The sequence below is a fragment of the Leptidea sinapis genome, chromosome 41 (genome assembly GCF_905404315.1).
Source record: "Leptidea sinapis chromosome 41, ilLepSina1.1, whole genome shotgun sequence".
Lineage (NCBI taxonomy): Eukaryota > Metazoa > Arthropoda > Insecta > Lepidoptera > Pieridae > Leptidea > Leptidea sinapis.
Genome location: NC_066305.1, coordinates 423,703 through 445,183, shown reverse-complemented (window position 1 = coordinate 445,183; position 21,481 = coordinate 423,703). Strand labels below are relative to the sequence as shown.

The 21,481-nt window shown below is 35.2% G+C and overlaps 1 protein-coding gene across 1 annotated transcript; it reads right to left on the bottom strand.

Moving 5' to 3' along the window:
* Positions 1-639: 639 nt before the first annotated feature.
* On the bottom strand, positions 640-20,785 carry LOC126976506 (protein phosphatase PTC7 homolog). Its single transcript, XM_050824866.1, has 5 exons — positions 20,408-20,785; positions 18,489-18,668; positions 11,341-11,539; positions 5,518-5,777; positions 640-4,640 (listed from the first exon to the last, which is right to left on the bottom strand). The coding sequence occupies exons 1-5, from the start codon at positions 20,631-20,633 to the stop codon at positions 4,591-4,593; spliced, it is 915 nt and encodes a 304-aa protein (XP_050680823.1). The 5' UTR covers positions 20,634-20,785; the 3' UTR covers positions 640-4,590.
* Between the last annotated feature and the right edge of the window lie 696 nt (positions 20,786-21,481).

Here is a 21,481-nt window from a genome sequence, read left to right as displayed (position 1 = left end):
TGTATAAAACTCTGCCTGATAGACGCGTAGGCAGAGTTTTGCTTCAGACACTGAGCGTGATTCAAATTATGAATTCGCTAATGATCGATATCATACAAAGGAGATGCTAACAAAATATATTATGAGACAGAAGACCAAGATTTTGTACAGTGCATATATTTTCTGTGTATTATTCTGTAGTTATTATTTTATTTGGTATCGAAAATTATGACAGTAAATGTATGTTCAAATTCCAGGGTCTCACTAAACCAATTTTGCTGATATTTATAAGCCTTCAGAGGAAGTTAAAGCGCCTTTTAGACCGCTGGAATATGGGCCAGTTTAAGGTTAATACAAAAAAATCACGATTGCTATTTCCAGTCTCTCTGTGTCAGTACTCTCCTGGCTAGTTATTGGGGGCGTGATGACACAAAGCGGTGATCGGTTTTTTTGTTGCTAATGTCCAATCTAGTTGTGATATAGCAAATTTGGTACTTCGGTGTTCGATAGTTTTTTGGAAATGTAGTATTTCAGCTGGTCACGAAGGCACTATGCGCTCAGTTTCGAGTTAATATACTTTAAACAGTTTTTCAACTTGAGTCTCAAACAACCAGTACTATAAAGTATTATCCTAATGGAACAAGGGAAAAAAAGTCGTAATTTAATTTAAAAATTTATTTGTAATTCTTCTACATAATTTACATAAATTGTACATTGATATTGAACAATCAAAACATAAATATAAAACAATTTCCCATACAAATCAGATTATTTTAAAGAGTCGAAGAAGCTTCATAATGCTTACGTTAAATACACAATGAAGAGTGAAGACAAAACAAGGACCGGCTTACATCCGGTATACCAAAATTTATATGTATGGCCCAGATTACTTTAAGTAGTAAGAAAATAGTCTTTAATCTTTTGTAATTTTTTACTGTAGTGACCAGGCTAAAGATGACTATTTTATTCTCTTTCTATAGGTGTCACATTGAGGCAGTCATCCGAATAGTATGAAGTTGACAGTTACAAAGTGAAAATGACATAACATTGACATATTGTCACATTCTAGCATGTAGTGTACTGTCAATCGAAACAATTTGATTTAAAAAAATCAATCCATCCAATATCATCCTCTCTATTATGCTGTAAAAGATTTTTTTTTAGATAATTTATACATCTGGACAGAGCCTCTTACTGCTCGACAACCGATGAAAACAGGCCACGTTTATTACTTTAGTGTGCGAGACAAGCTACGTCTTACACTCGCTGTATGTCACAATGTGTTAGTGCTGAACTGGTTATCTCAATGTAATTTTTTTGGAAATTATTTACAGCCCAGTCTATCTAAACGTATAAACGATCAAAGGGAAAAAAATATTAAACGTTTGTGATAAAAGTACGCAACAATGTCAAATATAAACAGAAATCTCGAGAAAATTTCGTAACATCTCGACAACAACACAGTTACACTAGAATCAGTCTTCATTCAAACATAAATTCAAGTATTATCTAAACATAGATAATGATAGGTCATAAAATCACATCAATTGGGCCATTATAATAAAACTAACAGTTTAATCTCTATTGTACAGTAAAATATAAGTATTTGTACGCCTCTGTCGCTGACAATAGAATCTGCCGCACTATTCCGTACAATAGTGAGCGCGGAAGCGCTAGTCACCTTCCGAGGTATATGGGGTGGTGAGACGGGGGAGGGCGCGATTGACAAGACGCACACGATATAATATATGGTCGACGGTAGAATGAGTTAGCTTGACGGTTGTCTACCTCCCCCGCCCTGCTGCTCACATATCTCAGGCAGTGTCTAGCGCTTCCGCGCACACTAAAGTAGTTACGTTTTCGATTCAAAAATCTAAAATTTATTTAAATCTCTATCTATAGTCATTCAGAAAAGAAAGTTATAATGCAAAATCTAAAGGTGGAGACTGAACTGTACCGTTTGTTTGTAATGTATTATTCGAGTTCTTGGCTCAGGTGTGCTCCATTTCTTCTCATAATGTCAGACGTAGAGGTTGTAAGTGCTTCATTAATTTTACTAAGTTACTAGCGGACCCGACAGACGTCCTGTACACACGTCTTAAATTTGAAAAATCGGTCCAGCCGTTAGGAGGATTACAAGAACATACACTTGGGCATGAGAATTATATATGGACTGAATTGAGAATCTAAGCCATTCTCAAATTCACATCACAAAAAAATCATCAAAGATTTTTGTCTATAAAAGGGTTTTTCCGTTGTCCCATTGCATTTTACTTATTGAAAATCTTGAGTGAAAAACGAGATGGATTTGCGCTTGCGTCTAGCTCTCGCGACGATATGACGTGCACTGAGTGACTTGTAATATACACTCAATGGGATTAACTAAAAAACTGACAGCCAATATTAAAAACTAACGTTACAAGCCAGTCTTTTGTTTTTGTTACAAAAATTCGATACATTACACCAAAATATTACAAATCAATCTCCACCTTAAGGACACTCAAATCAACATTAAATCATATCAACAGCTTCTTGAAAACACTATTACATAAAATATACTAATAAATAAACAAAATGCTGACTGACAAACTACGTATTCACATTCGTACGGTTATAATCAGAAACAGTCAGATCACAGATTTACTTTCAAGCTAAAATTGGTAATTGTTTATATTTAACGTTCGAAGTTTGTGCCGCTCGTAGAAACAAAACGTGGAAGCGACATTCCCGATATACCGCGCTCGCTCACACTCTAGGTCCTTACAGGGAACGTTGTGACGCCCGGTCACGACTTGACATGTATAAATACCACTGGACAGGCTGTTCCATGTGTTTGAGAGCAATTTTTTTTGTGCCTATTTGAAACGCCACTCGCGAGCGTCCAGAGAACTAATTTTGACGTATAATACAAATGGCTGCGAAGGAACGTACAATACTCTGAAGTATTTTTGTATTTTGAATTAATTTCATTCGTTCTCCGTATTATTTATACTTCAAGAATCGACGTAATATGGTACACAAATATTTTATTGTAAATAGTTCCCTACCATCTATCGATGTTCGCTGAAGTTGTCATCACTAGTTTTAGTACAACAGACTCGCTACATGGCCAACAGCACCAAAATGACGAATATCAAACAGGCACAAAAGCACTTTGTCAGCCGCCAGTCCAGTGCTATATAGTAGAGGTCAGTGCGCCCTGTAAACAAGGACTGACAATATGTGTCAAGTGTGCCATAAATATTTGTAGTTCTTCGTAAAGATTAACAAGTTGATACCAAATAAAAATCACACCTAGACAAAAATATCAACAGCTTACCCTGAATTGCGGAAGAAAAGTGCCACAACTGTGGTACTGGTACTACTATGAAGTGCGTACTCAGGGAATCATGTTTTAAGTGTAAAAAAAAAATTGCACCACAGAGGAACAGGCAGCTAACACAGCACAGTTTAAGAACATTCATCTTTTCTCCCTAGATTATTTATGTACTATTAAGAAAATAAATACAAGACAAGCGTCTCAACATCACCCAAAATCAGATTCCCGACTCACACAATACGTTTGTACATATTTTATTATAATATCTATTAATCACATACATCTCAATGTTACTGTAGTTAAGAGTATTAAATCAACCGGTCACGGCATGAAGGCATTGACTGGTTTAGGCCTCTGTGACTCGTAGATTTTGTAATTTTGTGTGCGAAAGTGACCCAAAGTTATCTGTTAGGGTCACGGTCAAGGCGGTGCGGCTGTTTCGTTCTTCTATTAACTCACCTTGTGGACAGAACGCGGCTAATTTCTAACCGAAAGATCATTTATTCTATCGCTGAATTAGTTTTTGGATCTTTTAAGATTTAAGGATCATCAGTATTATTTTAGTGCGAATCTAGTACCCTCGAGTTTGTCGAACACTAAGCTTTGCAAATTTCAAAAATCACAATATACTTGGAATGCAAAGGGATCAGTAATTAAAATATTTATAATAAAATGTGTCGGATAAATTTCAGTAAAAGTTGCAATAGTCGGTCAGGAAAGAGCGTATTGCGTTCGAAACGTCACTTAACCCTTAGTGGGAAAAGTGACACGCGGACCATAGGTTATGAACGAGCCCCAGGTAGAAAGCTACTCAATTCTTCAATTAATTGTGTCTCTGGTAATATTTTGAATTAACTGATCTTTATTTAGGTGGATATCTCTTTATGCGCTTTCTGTTGTTTTAATACTCTCAACTAATAAAACCAGCAACATCACATTAAAATAGTGGATAACACCGAGTGACTAGTGTTTATGTTCATCTTCCATTTTTGCAATTGTTAAGAAATAAAATTTATCTAAGAATTAAATGGTAAATAAATCCGGCCAAGTGCGAGTCGCACCTAGGGTTCCGCATCATCCAAATATTTTACAATTACAATTTTATTAATTACACTTCGTGTAGTGTGATTTGAACTCTATGTATTCCGTAATTGGTCGCATACGGAACCCAGATAAGGTAAGAAATAATATAATCTAACCGATCTTATTTTTTGGCTTAAGTTTATAAACTAAAATTTGGATTATATTCAACAAAATCCATTTGTATTAAGTTAACTAAATCACAACTAGTATTACAAAGCTACGACCGCCAGAAGCACTGTGATGTCATCCGGTTTTCCACCTGAAATGAAACACTTACTGTTAATTACAATAATTAAATACTAATATTATAAAGCTCAAGGGTTATTTTGTTTGTTTGGCCGCGCTAATCTCTGGATCAATCAGTCAGATTTGAATAAATAATGACAATTTGTGATTTTAAAATAATATCCTCACATCTGGGATGAACTGATTCCTGTAGTGTTTCAAGCAAGCTTGGACATCAGAAGTAACTTACAAACAAGTGATCTAAGGGCCTTGCCTGTTCTCCTCCCATAAAAAATACTACGCTATAAATATTATTGTTTTGAGTATTTTGGAATCGTCTCTAAAAATTTCGATGAAATTTAGTGCACGAGGGTATTGGGGACGAAATTCCGACATAGTTATCTCTTTTTATCGAGTTTTTCTGATGTATACTAAGGCCAACGAGACGGGATAAAGAATGTAAACAAACGGACCGATTCTAAGTTATACTATCATAAATACGGCTTATTTAGACTCTCCCGATGTATCATCTTTGTCTGATACAGGCCACAGCGATTAGAATAGAGAATCCATAATTTATTAAAAAAAATGTTTTGAAAAAACACTGTTTACTTTTTTTATCTCTTCTCGTTGGCCTTGCGGACGTATACATCCTGTTAATAGTCCTTTGTACGCGGGTTGACAGTCACTATATAACGAATAAGAGCAAGTGGTGAAAGCTCACGGTGATGTTACAAAAAATAATTTAAACCTGGCTTAGGCACGTATTTTGTTAAACAGTGTCTAACTATTTGAATGACGTCTTAAGGTTGACACTAAGCGACAGGAAGACACGGATTAGTAATAGAACTTTTTAAAACAAGTGTTTAACTTTTTTGTAATAACACTTTAAGTGTTTTGATAATACCAACCTATAGCATCAATGCCGTTCTGGCGCGCGCTCTTCGCGAACGGCGACATGTAGCAGCCGTCGAAGGAGAGGTTCCTGGCCATCCACGCGATGGAGTTGGCCACGGCCTGGATCTTGTGCGCGTCCCCCGACATGCCCTCCGTGCGCCTCATCTCCGCCAGCAGCACGGGCTCCGGCACGTTATCAAACACGCCGTCCGTGGCCACCAGGATCACGTCTCCGCACTCCACCTTGAACTCTGCCGTCTCCGCTGATTCTGGCCTGAATCAAGCGGATGAAGCACAATTTTAGTAATATTTAAAGTATCAATTTCAGACATTTATAAAAAATTGTATCTATTAGTTCAGTTTTCAGCAGTCAGCAGAAATAATTAAAACTTTCAGATCTCTACATATGTAAAAAAAAACTGCTGATATCTGTAAATATAATGATTAGTAATTGATGTCATAGCACCATATCTAGCAATAGTATTAAGAAACAGGGCATATTTCCTGACCTTTTTTTATGACAATAAGGGACGAAACGAGAAGGACGTTCACGATACGCCCTCTTTATAACAATGCAGTGCCGCTCAGGATTCTTGAAAAAACCAAAAATTCTGAGCGACACCACAATTGCGCTCGACACATTGAGACATAAGATGTTCAGTCTCATTTGCCCAGTAATTTCAATAGCTACGGCGCCCTTTAAACTGAAACACAGTAATGCTTACACATTACTGCTTCACTGCAGAAATAGGCGCCGTTGTGGTACCCATAATCTAGCCGGCATCCTGTGCAGTGGAGCCTCCCACTGGTCAAACCTTCTGAAATATAGTAAAATTACGCCAATATTTAAGTCGAGACTCACTTCTGCCCCAAATAACTATCATCCTGTTCGGGTGCCAACCCTTAGTAAAAAATAATTTTAAGCCAAGCTCACTTTTAACACTTGTAGGTTACTTCATATAAAACAATTTGGCTTTACAAGGGGACGCTCAACTTCGGATACAGGTGTTGAGCTAATCAAAATATCTTTAAAGCCTGGGAGGAATCACAGAATGCACTTAGTATCTTCTGTGATTTATCTAAGGCTTTGAATGTGTTCAACATACAACGCTGGTCAGGAAGCTATGACACTATCGTATAAAAGGATCTGCGCCTGATCTACTGATCTCATATTTAAATAATACAATTCAGAAGGTCAACGTGAATTGCAGGGGGTCTCCTGGGACTTCTCTCGGAATGGGAGTACCATAAGGGTCTATTCTTGGACCATTCCTGTTCCTAATTTACATAAACCATGTACTTAACTTTGAAGAATTAAAACACAAGGTTGTATTGTTTGTGGATCACACTGTACTCATATTCAGAGGGAAAAGAAGCCAAGTTTAATATGACGAAGTAAACAATGTATTTACAACAAGATCCCAGAAAATGTTCAAAACAAAATTATTACGTTATTCAAAAGAATTGTTAAAAAAGGTTTGTGTGGTAAAGGTTACTATAACATAAATGACTTTCTTAATGATAGCACAGATTGGGAATGGAGTTACCGCCCTCAGGCTATTAAATAATAAGTTTAATTGTACAATATTACTTTGTAAACATATTTTATCGATGAAAAAAAAAGCCCGCTGAGTTTGTTGCGCCCGTTCTTCTCAGGTCTGAGGCATTCATTTTGGAATGGGTGGTAGTTTTTGACATTCAATAAGTGACGTCACATCCTATTTTGAATAAAAATATTTGAATTTGAATGCTGTATCTGACATCGTGGACTGGTTTAGCGCCAAGCATTTAATGTTAAATATAAATATATTTGTTAAAAGAATTATACAACTAACTGAAATAGGTACGGCGCGACTAGCTTACTTCAGTTATTTCCACAGTATTATGCCCTATGGTATTTTGTTATGGGGCAGTGCGGTCGATATTATTACCATCTTTGTGCTGCAGAATAGTAATTCGCGCTATTTATAACACCATAAAGAATCACTAAGACAAAAATTCAAAGAAATAAACATTTTAACTGTCGCATCTCAATATATTTTTGATAATGTTCTTTATGTAAATGATTAGCTAGAAACTGCGACAGTCATAATTTTAAGACGAGGTACAAACATAAACTTGTTTTGCCTTCTACTCGGTTAAGTCAAGTTAGTAAGCCTTTTATTAGGCGATATATTACAACATGATAAAAGAAAATTTAGAAAACAAATATGTTACGAAATACAAAAGAATTTAAATTAAAAAACGTTTTTGTGATTCCATGATACCACAGATTGGGATTGGAGCGACTGCCCTCAGGCTATAATAAATTTTATTGTACGATAATACATTGTAGTGAAACTTTATTAAAAAATAAGAAGCACCCTGAGTTTCTTCCCCCGTTCTTCTTGGGTCTGAGGCAAAGGTAAACCAACAAGTAAACAGCGGGCGATGCACGTGAGCATTTATATCTGGCATTTATCCAGTGAACTAAAAACTCTAATATTAGTCTGGGCAACAACAGCATTGGAATGAGCACATGACCATTGGTCGCGGGACACTACGCTCACCCGAGTCACAAGACTTGCGGGATTATCGCAAAAATAAACTCTCGCGTACCGCAAAAATAAACACTTAACGACCGAGCGAACGCATATGTGGCAATAATTTATGGAAATTATTCTTATTTGTAAGAGCGACATCTAAAGTCAATTTCCTAATAATAATAATAATTATTGGGATTGAGCAGGTAATCAACTGTAAAGTTGATCCCGTATGTTGAGCCACATCCTGAGATTTGAATAAGAAATACCAAAATCTCGTGCGATGCGTCACTAGGACGGTTGGCACAGTTGGTAAGAGCCTTCGGACGCAAACCGAGAGGCGCGCATCTTTTATGAATTTTGGTACAAATTATTTATTTTGTAAATTTAATCCCAGAAGTGGGTTAGGGTTGGTTGCCATATGCCAAATGAGCCCACGAGAATCTCATGGAAAAATTCAAAGATATTGATATTATGACCATTTACGGCCAATATATTTATAGCAATCTCCTGCACGTACATTAACATTATAATTTATACAGTAAAATAAGCGACAAACATAATTTGAACACTAGAAATAACTACAAGCTTATAGTGCCCCCTACTAGGCTCTGTATAATAAACAATTATTTTGCATGCGATGGTACGAAATTTTATAATAAATAACCAAAAAGTGTATCTGAATTTTAAATAAATAAATTTAAATCTTTTATTAAACGCAGACTTATGTCGAAGGCTTATAACAGTATTGGAGATTACGTAAACGATATTACAATATGGAGTTAAATAGTATTATAGTTATTTTTTATGGATTATATGGTTCAGCCTTGTGTTGTTTCACTGGTTTGCATTGTTTTGAAAATATGTTTAAACTTTTATGTTATTAATATGTATTTATCTGAATTGTATTTTTTGTGATTGACGTTGACGAGCAGTCTTTTGATTTTATGTCAAAAAAATATTTTGACTTTGACTTTGACTATAGGGTTATTTACGTCACATTTTTCACACCAAACGAGCCTGCGAGCTTACGAGAGACCTGAGAGTATGTGATCACCACTGCTCTATTGTGTGTATTGCTGATTGAAATGATTGAACGTTGGAGACGTTAAAATTTAGTACTTACTAGCTGACCCAGCAAACGTTTTATTGCCGATATTAAAATCGCGATACAAAAGTAACTGTTGATCGTAGATGGATGAAAATTTGAAGGTGTATGTATTTTTTAATGCCACATTATAAAAAAATAAAATTTCGTCCAAAAATTAAAAAAAAAAAAAGATTGAATAACTCTTATTACATAGGGGTATGAAAAATAGATGTTGGCCGATTCTCAGACCTACTTAATATGCTCACAAAATTTCATGAGAATCGGTCAAGCCGTTTCGGAGGAGTACGGGAACAAACATTGTGACACGAGAAATTTATATATAAGATTATATTTTTTAGGGTATCTACGTCACACAGACTTAAAACAAGATAAATCTCAATGTTGATGGTCAATTATATTATTTTTATACTTATAACAAATTTGGCTACAAACATTCACGGTATGTCGACATTGCATCAGAGGAATTACTCATTCATACAATTCATATCAAATCAACTTAATACCTAAGGAATTCCAACATTTATAGCCCCGAAATTGGTTATATTGTTAAGCCATAGTTTCTCAACCTTATTTTGCTCACCGCCCACTTTGAGAATATGTTTTTTTCTAGAGTATTTTCGTATATTTTTTTTGCCTTTTAGACTATATTTTTTTAATCTACCCACGCCCTATCTCAATGCCCCCTAATTTTCTCTGGGTCTTCTACATTCATCCTGAGCGACACTGCATTGTAATGGGCAGGGCGCATCAATTACCATCAGCTGACGTCCTGTTCGTCTCGTCCCTTATTTTCATAAAGAAAAGCCTTTTTTTTGCATGATATCAGAAACAAACCCATACAATAAAATACAGTCAATGTTTCACCAAAATGGTAGCGATTCCTACAATGTTGCATAAAACTTCTCCGAGAAAGGCTTTTTAAAATATTAAAGACTGTCCGCACATGTGCATGGAAACTGTAATTCTCAAGTACCGTTTTCCATCAAAATATTGAAACACGCTAGAAATTGATTTTCATACATTATATTTGCCCACAAATCCTTGTGAATTATGGTAATCCGTTATATTATATGTAATATGGTTGGTTTTTTTTATGGAATAGGAGGACAAACGAGCGTACGGGTCACCTGGTGTTAAGTGATCACCGCCGCCCACAATCTCTTGCAACACCAGAGGAATCACAAGAGCGTTGCCGGCCTTTAAGGAAGGTGTACGCGCTTTCTTTGAAGGTACCCATGTCGTATCGTCCCGGAAACACCACACAAGGAAGCTCATTCCACAGCTTAGTAGTACGAGGAAGAAAGCTCCTTGAAAACCGCACTGTGGAGGACCGCCACACATCCAGATAGTGGGGATTATATCCTAATTTGTGGCGTGTCGTGCGAAAGGTGGAATGGTAACGGATTTCCATAAAACATTCCTACCCTCATAATAATTGTACGAAATTAGTGACTGAGAATTTTAGCCTAAGGAAATACAGTTAGATCTCGTCAAAATCTCATTAATATGTGTTAATGTGTTCTATATACAGTCAAGTGATAGCCACTTTGCCCTTTATACATTAATCTTATTTCAAAATAGTGTACTGTAAATGTAACTCTAATGAGTTGACCTTTCGTTATACCTACTTTTAATGGTGTCCTGCATAGATAAGATATTATTGTAAACAAGCTTATAATATATACTACGTTTTGAAATAAATACTTATCACATTTTAATATAATACTTAGAACATTTTAGTCAAATACACCATTACATATATCCCATGATAATTTTGCCCGTTTATATTTATAGGTACCACTTCCTATATTTAAGGGAAGGGGTATGACCGTCCAAAGACGCCGCCATAAGTATTTTATGGGAGTGGAAACCAAAGGAGCAAACGCGTCACTTGATATTAAGAGACTACACCACTCTTGGAACGCCACAGGAAATACGCTTTTTTATGAAAATAAGGGACGAGACGAGCAGGACGTTCAGCTGATGGTATGATTCTTGAAAAACCCCAAAAATTCTGAGCGGCACTACAATTGCGCTCGTCACCTTGAGACATAAGATGTTAAGTCTTATTTGCCAAGTAATTTCATTAGCTACGAGCATTGTATTAATGGGTAGGGCGTATCAATTACCATCAGCTGAACGTCCAGCTCGTCTCGTCCCTCACCAGGAGAGTTAGCTAATGTGTATATGATAACAGCAGTTACCTGTCGCTGAGCACATTTCCGTCGTGACCGGGCGGCGGCAGACTGAGCTGGTAGGGCGTGTTGAAGTAGTGTTGCTGTTCGTGAGAGCGGTGGACGATACGCCCTGACCGCACCACCATGTAGCCGCTGTCACCGATATTAGCGGCGCGTATAATGCTCTCGTTGCGGTCCAGGATCATCACACACGCTGTACTGCTGCCTGTAACAAGTCACCAATGTTTTATGGCAATAAGGAACGAGACGAGTAGGACTTTTTTTTTATGGAAAAGGAGGACAAACGAGCGTAAGGGTCACCTGGTATTAAGTGATCACCGCCGCTCACATTCTCTTGCAACACCAGAGGAATACCCATGTCGTATCGTCCCGGATACACCGCGCAAGGAAGTTCATTCCACATCTTTGTAGTACGTTGAAGAAAGCTCCTTGGAAACCGCACTGTGGAGGACCGCCACACGTCCAGATGGTGGGGGTGATAGCCTAACTTGTGGCGTGACGTGCGAAGGTGGAATTCGGCGACAGGAATCAGGTGAAATCGTTCTTCGGAACACTCCCCGTGATATATGCACAATGACGCGATGTCTACGCAACGCCAATTGATCCAGCCGTTCACAGAGCACTGGGTCCGCGACAATTCGAGCTGCTCTGCGTTGCACGCGGTAAAATGGATCGAGCTGATGGTAATTGATACGACCTGCCTAACAATGCAGTGCCGCTCAGGATTCTTGAAAATCCCAAAAACTGAGCGGCACTCGCCACCTTGAGACATCATCATAAGTCTGACTCAGACTCAACATCTTATATGTTAAGTCTCATTTGCCCAGTAATTTCACTAGCTACGGCGCCCTTCAGGCAGAGAGAAAAAGGCGCCGTTGTGGTACCCATAATCTAGCAGGCATCCTGTAATTAACATACTCCACTACTGAGATAAGTATACCTACACATTTAATTTGTACCAAAATTTATGGACGATGCGGTATTCGAACCAGCCCCTCTCAAGTCACATACCAGCGTTCTTAGCAGTTAAGCCAACAAAGCGCGGGTTCAAATCCCGCATCGTCCATATTTTTTTGTACTAGTTAAATTTGTAGATTCACTAACGAATGACGACACGGGCAAGTTGGTCAGCTGGTGTTGGTTTACGGAAAGCGTCAAAAATCGTCACCTTTTTGCTCTTAATAGTGATTTTCATTATTATAACACTAGAAATAAGGGATTGCTTGTAACTAATTCTAGTAGGCTTCATAAGATACATAATAGCTTTAAGGGTAAATGTACACTTCTATAATAAAGTCCCAGCCACTGTTCAGGCATTATCTATAAATAAATTTAAATCTATATCTTTATATATATAATTCTTGTGTGCGTGTGTATGTCACTGAACTCCTCCAAGACGCCTGGACCGATTCTAATGAAACTTTCTGTGTGTATTCAGGTGGATTCGAGAATGGTTTAGATTCACAATTGAACTACCTCCTAAACGGCTGGACCGATTTTGATGATATTTTTGTGTGTTCCAGTGAATTTGAGATTGGTGTGTGTCTTCAGGTGGATTCGAAAATGGTTTAGATTCACAATTAAACTACCTCCTAAACGGCTGGACTGATTTTGATGACTTTTTTGTTTGTTTCAGTGAATTTGAGATTGGTTTAGATTCTCAATTCCGCCTATATAATATAATTCTCCTGCTCATGTGTATGTTAGTGAACTGCTCCTAACGGCTGGACCGATTTTTCAAATTTAAAACATGTGTATAGGACAACGTCTGTTGGGTCCACTAGAAGATATTATAAGTCCAATATAAAAATGAATTGCTGTTCGTGATTGACTGATTTGGCTAATTTTGGTCTTGAATTATTTGTGGAAGTCCAGAGAAGGTTTAAAAGGTGAATAAATAGGAAAATGCTGCTAAATTAAATAAAAACAACAAATTTGTATTTCCTTTGATGTGTCCATACATAATTTCTATGAGAGAATTTATTGACGCACGGTTTGACTGCTGTGAAACAATTTCATTACGACAGCAGGGTGCATATTTTACGAAGTAATTTTTGATGTTATGATATATTATTGACAAAATCATATAAAAACATTATTTTATTTATTATATACAGAACAACGTCTGTCGGGTCAGCTAGTGTTTTATGAAAAAATGGCTCTGTCGTAAATCCACTCCACTGCTGAATATCTAAATAAAATTAAATGTCTCAATACGTAATCCCTGATTAAATAAATGTAAGTACATACTGTTTGTAATTCGCCCAGTCCTCTATAGTGCAGTGACACTTACAAATACCTACCCAAAAAATCTTAATCGCACTGAAATTTTGTTCTACAGCTCTCTAAGACAAGATTATATTTTACTAGCAACACGTATTATAAAACGCAACTCAACGATCTTGCCGGTATCTAAGGCAAAGGAGGAGGTGAGGCTTTTTCAGGCACCCTGAGGGCTTTGATGCTCGGTTATAGAAACCGCATTAGGGTAAAGTGAAAGCGATAACTCAGAACAAAATTTACAAAAGTAATAAAATCTGAATATAAAAAGCATAAATAAAATCAAAATATGTCCTATTTAATCTATATATATAAAAATGAATTGCTGTTCGTTAGTCTCGCTAAAACTCGAGAACGGCTGGACCGATTTGGCTACTTTTGGTCTTGAATTATTTTTGGGAATCCAGGGAAGGTTTAAAAGGTGAATAAATATGCAAATGCTCGGAATTAAATAAAACCAACAATTTTGTTTTTCCTTTGGTGTGTTCCCGTCGTTTAGAAATCAAATTGAAAGAATAGTTTAAAATGAATAACTAATTAGAATTTTTATATATTTCAAACTTTCTCAGGAGGTAAAAATAAACTTAATTTTAGCTAACTATTGGTTACCTACTTGGTTTTGACTATTTGGTTGTTAACTATCTATCAGGTTATGTTTATGTAGATTGATATATCTGAATTTTTATCACAAATTAAATTTCTGAACGCAAACAATACTATTTGACGTACATACAAAATTTGAGGTCTTTTATTGATGGATTGAGGCAGTACGAAGTCTGCCGGGTCAGCTAGTAAAATATAAATCTTTTAAAACTCTCATCAGAATTCAATCTTTTTCGTTTCTTCTCTTTTTCTACCTAGAAATATCTAGGCGGACTTTTAATAATAATAATAATAAATTTTTTATTTGCGAAAAACTGCCACCAAATTTTTTACAAGTACAATAGATATGACAATTAACATTGTATAAAGAAAAGAAAAATAACAATACAAATGTTTAAAAAACAATAAAGAAAGAGATATTAATGCTTTAAAACTAACTATGTAGAATGATAACAAACCAGGCAGCAGCGCGATTCGCAAAAAGGAAAGTTCTCAGCAAACGTTAGGACGTATTTTCCTAACACTGATATTATGAACTTCCTATATTTTTTTTTCCGTGAAAGCTATTTTGGCAGTAATGAGTGAAACAAATAATTATAATATTTAAATATTTATCGTATCCTTTATCTAATAAACAAAGCTCAGAATTTAATAAATTTATAAATCTGAAAAGAAAATATTTATATCAAGTAGTGATGCGTATACACGCATTTACGTACATCCCCACTAGCTAGACAAGTATATAATAAAAATATATATAAAAAAATGCATGAGTAATTTAATATTATATAGATAAAATATATCCATTATGATACCCATACTCACTACAGTCGATGTATTTAATTTAGTTTTTGCTCTTGCAATAATAGCTTTTTGTAGTTATTCTTAAAAGATTCCTTTAAGACCTATAACAAAAGGTACCGTGTTGTCTATGGCTGTTGTCGCCTTGGTAGGTACCTGCTAAAAATCAGTGTTGGAATTGGGGTGATGATCCTAATTTGGATTCCAAAAATGCTGAGTTTTACTATGTATACCTATATGTTTTGTGTTGACATTAATGAATTTTACTAATTTACACCCAATAAGGAATTCTACTCTATATATAAGAAAAGAAATATATAAATGAGATAGCTTAGGCAATAAGCAGTCGAAAAATATTTCATTATATTCATTCCTTAAATTTTCTCTATTTAAATATAGGTACTCACCAAAACGGATGCCGCCATGATATAACGCCATTACTCAGGCAAAGTGTAAACAAAGATCTGTCAACAGACCTATTTTCCGATGCTTTTATAATCTGTGCTTATATTATTGCCTGTGAACCGCCATGATAATTACGTCATTACTCAGGTGAAGTGTAAACAAAGATCTGTCAACGGATCTACTTCCGTTGCTTTCATCATTTGTGCTAATATTATCTATTGCCTCTGATCTGCCATGATATAATGTCATAACTCAGGTAAATTGTAAACAAAGGTGTGCCAACAGATGCACTTCTGTTGCTTTTATCATTGTCTGTGATGTGAAACTACTAGTAATAAACGTTATTTTTATTTCAATAGAATCATGAAAGACGGTGAAAAAGTTAAACTCTGATGGTTGGTAAATGATTTGCTGCAAATACCTATTTTTAACTCACTTTAATTAATCAGCTGAAGACAAAATGCTAGTCATAAAAAATGCTAGTATTGCGAAATGTACCGTATGTCCAGATCTAATTGTAGTAGACTATATTATGCAGCTTCATTTAAAGTGAATGAACAAAAATAATTCGGTGTCCTCCCGCCGCGCCCCACCCTCGCCTCATCACGTCGCGCGTGCGACTCAAGCACATCTCACCTACCTATAACTATGTATATTGTTACAAACCCACCATGGCTGACACCGACTCCAAAAATAACAATAATCGTAACTATAATTAGATTGTATAAAAATACGCAACTATTATTTTATACTCTTAAGTGAACGTAAGCGCATTGCAATTTGATTACAGACAGAAATTCTGCCACAGATCACACACTCTTACTCTAAGTTGTTAAGGAGTTCCATTGATCATCATATTCGACTACGACAATTACTTGACCATAACGACGTTACGGTAGGTGACTCAAATATCCGGATAGCATAAGAAAGATTCGGCCGAGTATCGTTAATTTGCTCCTAAGACTTGAAGGGTTCCGTTATTTTGTCATGCATCCCATAATCAGAACCTAACGAAACTCTCACCAAAGTACCTTTGAAGTACATTCTTTCTAATAAAAAAAGAAGCAGAACCACAGCCAAAAATTCTGAGGTAACAAACGTAAGAAAATTAAACCACAGAATTGAGAACCTACTACTTTTTTGAAGTCGGTTAAATAAGGGGATCGACCCCTTGTTTTTTTTTTTATTTAACTCAAAGTTCTAAACATATCCAAGAAAAAAATTTTATTCATTCAAAGCCGCATTGAAATTTATCAAATATATATAAATTAGTTAAGTATATATTTATATATTAATATTTTACAAATAATAATCATGAAACATTTTCATCAAAGTCAAATTAGTTCAGGCGTGAACAATGTCTTATAAACCAATATAATTAAGTGTGAAAGTTAATTTTTAAAACCAACAATTTTAAATTAAACACCTGGTTTCAAACAAATGCAAATTAAGAGATGTTATTCATAGCACTTGGGTTGAATGCTACCAATAAGTGCTATCATTAATTACTTGGGGTGATAATTTTTGTTAGGAAAATAGATAATCTATTATATTTTTGTATCTTGTTTCTTGATATAAAAGAGTGGCAATGAATTTCTTGCTACTTCTTCTCATTAGCTCAACACTTTACGAAGTAGCGGTAGATTCAATAAGAATTTTTTTTTTTTTTGACGTTCATTGTGACATTGTTGGTGTCATTTTCGTGACCTACTTGAATAAACTGATTTTGATTTATTTAAAAGTTCAATTTCTGTTTTGTTAGTCTTGGTAAAATTCAGAAAAGGCTTGAAAGTGGTTTAAAATATGAATTCTGTGTAATTCATTAAGACTGCATTTTACTGTCACAAATAGAGAAGGATACAACATTAGTAGACTTGGCTGTAATACATTTTTCTTACCTTTAGTAGAACGAATACCTAAGGCCTATGCAAATAGCAGGAAAATATTGAATAGTTGTACGAATTGAAATACCTGGGCATCTAGACAAATTAATTTGATGTCAGATAAAGTGTTGGCATAGGCTTTAAGAGTTTTTCTATTTGCTCAGTATGTTTTTAAACAATATTAATATTATTGTTTAAAAAAACATAAATTTACAGTCGAGTAGATTATACTCATTATTAACATTACAGTATTGATTAGTATTTAAACAAAAACAGAGAAGAGAGCCAAGACAGAGTAAAAACTTAAAATAAGACACACAAACAGATAAGTTAGGATAAATTATTGAAGGTCATTATTTGACTTTGCTAGTATATTTACGATAAAAACAAAAATTTTGAGTAGTAGTGTAAAAAGAATAGGCCGTGATAAGAATAGTGTCGTAAGAGGCGACTAAGGGCTTTTTAGAAGTGGGAGAGTCACGTTGCCGTCTTATGACGTCAGCACAATCGGGCCACATGGGTCCGGCACTTGCACAGAATACCGGCGTGAAGTAGAGGCCTTGTGCTGCTTTGTTTCGCATAGGTTAGTGTCGAGGACCGGACCAGCAGCATCTGACTGCAAAAAACAGGCGCATCGAACTTGGGTTGCGGCGCTGGGCTCAAAGGATCCGAATTGCAAAGTTCTGAAGAGGAAATATAAACGTGCCTGCAGATTTTTTAAGCGGCAAATAACCTGTGCGAAATCGAAGCACGTCGTCAAAATCAGCGAGCAGCTTTCCAGTTACCCGCAAGTTTTGGTCGTTGTCGACTGCTGCTATTGTTGGCTGCTCTTGGTAACTTCAACCAGCCGTCCCTGCCGCCGTTGCACATGATTAATGACACCCTGGCCCATACAGCAAAAGAGAAAGCCGATCTCTTGTGAGCTTTTTTTGCCTCCAACTCGACTCTTGACGACGACGGAAAACCGACCATCCCGCAGTGTCAGAGCTCTATGCCTGAATTACAGTTCAGACAGAAAACTGTTAGGCGAGCTCTGTTTTCGTTGGATGTCAGGAAGTCGAGCGGACCGGATGGCATTTCTACAATCGTGCTTTGAACGTGTGCCCCCGAGTTGACGCCGGTGTTAACACGTTTATTCCGGCACTCATATACAAAAGTAAGTATGTGAATAATAAAAATTACCTAAAATAGGTTTTTTGTGCTCCAATAATTCATAGTAAGATTTTGCTAACAGGTCTCCTGGTTCAGATAACTTGAAATGGCCCATCCTCACTAATCTTTCACATGTTCTCATAAGATATGATGAGAATTCACCAGGATCTATGCCATATGATCTCCAACCACCAACACCATCTGCAACACCTGCAAATAAAATGTAATGTAAATAAGCAAGATATCCAGTTAGTAATTAACATTAGGTTCATATTGAGTATACAGAATTAGAAAAAGGCAAGATTTTAAACATCTGCATAACACCATGTATGTCCTATGGATGCCAAACCTGGGCCCTTACAAGCAAAAATATGAGAAAACTAGAAGTATACCAAGACACCATGCAGAGAAAGACAGCCTACTGGACATAAAATTAAAGGACAAAGAAAGACTAACGGACATAAGAGAAAAAACAAAGGTGATCCCCATAGCGAAAATTGTCAAAAAACTTAAGTGGAAAAGGATGGAAACAGAGAAACTTGGTACCTGAGAGATGCTAAAAGAAAGAGAGGCAGACAGATACTAAGGTGGGAAGATGATATAAAGAAGGTTGCTGGACCAGTTTGAAGTAGAGAAGCGCGGAAGAGAGAGCACTGGAAGGTCCTAGAGGAGGCCTATGTCACTGGACAAGCTAGATATATTGTTAAAAAATAGAGGAAATAAAAAATAAACATGTTACTAATATTTAGAAATAAAGGCTATCTTTATCTTCCCACATTATTTTGCTCACTTACACATAATAATTGTAATGGTGTCTGGCTCACACCTCAATAACCTCAAAGTACAATTACTGGAGAGGGACTATTAGAAGTACCTGGGGGCTTATAACTATGTTTCTTCTATGAATTTTTGATATAACATTTTAAAATATTTTATCTCATAGCCAAAATCAGGTGCTTTTTATAAAAAAGCTTTATATCTTGTAAATAGTTAGATGTAGGATAGGGTGTTTAATACTCACATCAGTTAGAAACAATGTAAACTTTACACTCTTTATGGGAATAGGTAGATTAAACCTGTATCCACCTACCTTGAAACAATTTTTTCACATCGTTTTTTGAAATGCATTTTAATTACCATATTTATAATGCACATAATATGAATTTGAGTTAAAATTCTGCAAGAGTTTCACATTTGAAACTGGTATGGTATTGTTTTTAATTTGTTGTTTAAAGTAGTGGTTAAAACCAGAAGTACTTATAAAAGAACTGTGTTAAGTACTGTGCCTTTATGACTATAAAATTTGGACCTTTACAGAATACCATCAGTCATTATTACAACCTACTTTCAAATTACCATTAGGTCTTACAAGGATAATAAAAAAGAAAGTAACAGCAGGGATAAGAGCAAACTTGTGATATATATCAACATTTGTTCTCATTTTCTTAAACATTTGTACTAAGAAATAATGAATATAAAGCCTAGTTAATAATTAATAAACCATATAATGAAATATTTCAAATACTCTTGATGTATAAATCATAACATTACATTAGATAAATTATTATATAACCGTATATACATTTACAATTTATATATACCAAATAATGGAAAATAATATGCTGACACAATTAATATTCATTAAGACATGATTAAAACAAGTGAATAAAATAATTTTTATGTAAAATGTATATTTTTTTATTTCATTACAGAAATTTTTCTAATACTAAGCAAAATCATATGCTTGTAATATATTTATGTATTATAAAATTTAATATATACAGTAAATTTTTTGTTCAATACTTGGAACTGACCTTCATACTGCAATTCAATTTAATATTTATTATTAAGTACTTTGATAAAAAACAACTACAATTAATTTATTGAAGGCACTAGGCATGCAGTGTCAAAAAATAAAAATTTTGGAATATTATCAAACAGAAACGTACCAATAACATCTGCATTGTTAAAATGTGTAGAAAACCACGCATCATCACCAAACTGTCCTTTATTAGACCTGCCGTTAGCAATATCCTTTGGAAAACCACAAACCACTGATACTAAGTAAGGATGTTTCCTTTTAGAAACATTAAATTCAGTAGCACTCGATAGATTCGAAAGTCCATTTCTTATAGCACGTGATAATACTCTGCCTGTCCATGATAGAGAATGCATTATTAATTCTTGGATTTTAAATTATTTACAAGTTTTCACAAACACATGTCTACCCATAATCCCCTTATTATATTCACAAATTTTACTAGATAATATATTGTATTTGTTTAAAAATTCGTAATTATATAGAGGATTAGTAGCATGTACTACTAAGTAATATGGACTAAGCAGTTAGCAGTTGTCACTTGTCAACTTGTCATTTTTAATGAATGTCATTTTTTTTAATTTATTTAGTGGTACGGGATGCTAGTCCGTTGATGTCATTTCACAGGTAAGTGTTGCTATTTTTGATTTAATTAAGTGTTTTAAAAGATTGGTTTTTGAATTTACTTCATGAAACGCTCATGTTAATGCTTTCCATATTAAAAAAATAAACTCATATTATAGCCATTTTTTGGAAAAATATGTTTAATATTGGTTTCATAGTGTTGTGCAGTCACACAGAAATCGATATGAAGAACATCGTAGTATATAGTAAATATGACTGTTTCAAATCAAATACATTATATTAGCCAATATAACTACCATTTTATATGTTCGTAAAAATGTGAGACCTATAAAAATGCCATGCCCTTTTTATGGAATATTATGTAGGGAAAACATTATTTTTCTATTGGTTATATTTTTTTTTGTGTAATTTGAAAGTTCAGCTTAACTCAATGCATTTTGTCTTGTTTGGAGGACAAGAGAAAAAAAATAACACTAAGGTATACTTGAGTATTTAAAATGAAAGAAATTCTTAAAATAAATAATCTGCGAAAAACATCGAATACCTAAAACATACTACATCGAATACGTTATTTGAAACTTCTATTGGAATCGAACATTCCGCCTGGTATTCTCTTCCC

Bases quoted from the DNA above. Each gene is read 5' to 3' on its own strand.
- LOC126976506 (XM_050824866.1), bottom strand. From the start codon at position 20,633: ATGCATTCTCTATCATGGACAGGCAGAGTATTATCACGTGCTATAAGA. The intron at 18,669-20,407 runs GTACGTTTCTGT...TTTTATTTGCAG, and splicing joins TAACAATGCAGATGTTATTG to GTGTTGCAGATGGTGTTGGT. The intron at 5,778-11,340 runs GTAACTGCTGTT...CGCTTGATTCAG, and splicing joins GGAAATGTGCTCAGCGACAG to GCCAGAATCAGCGGAGACGG.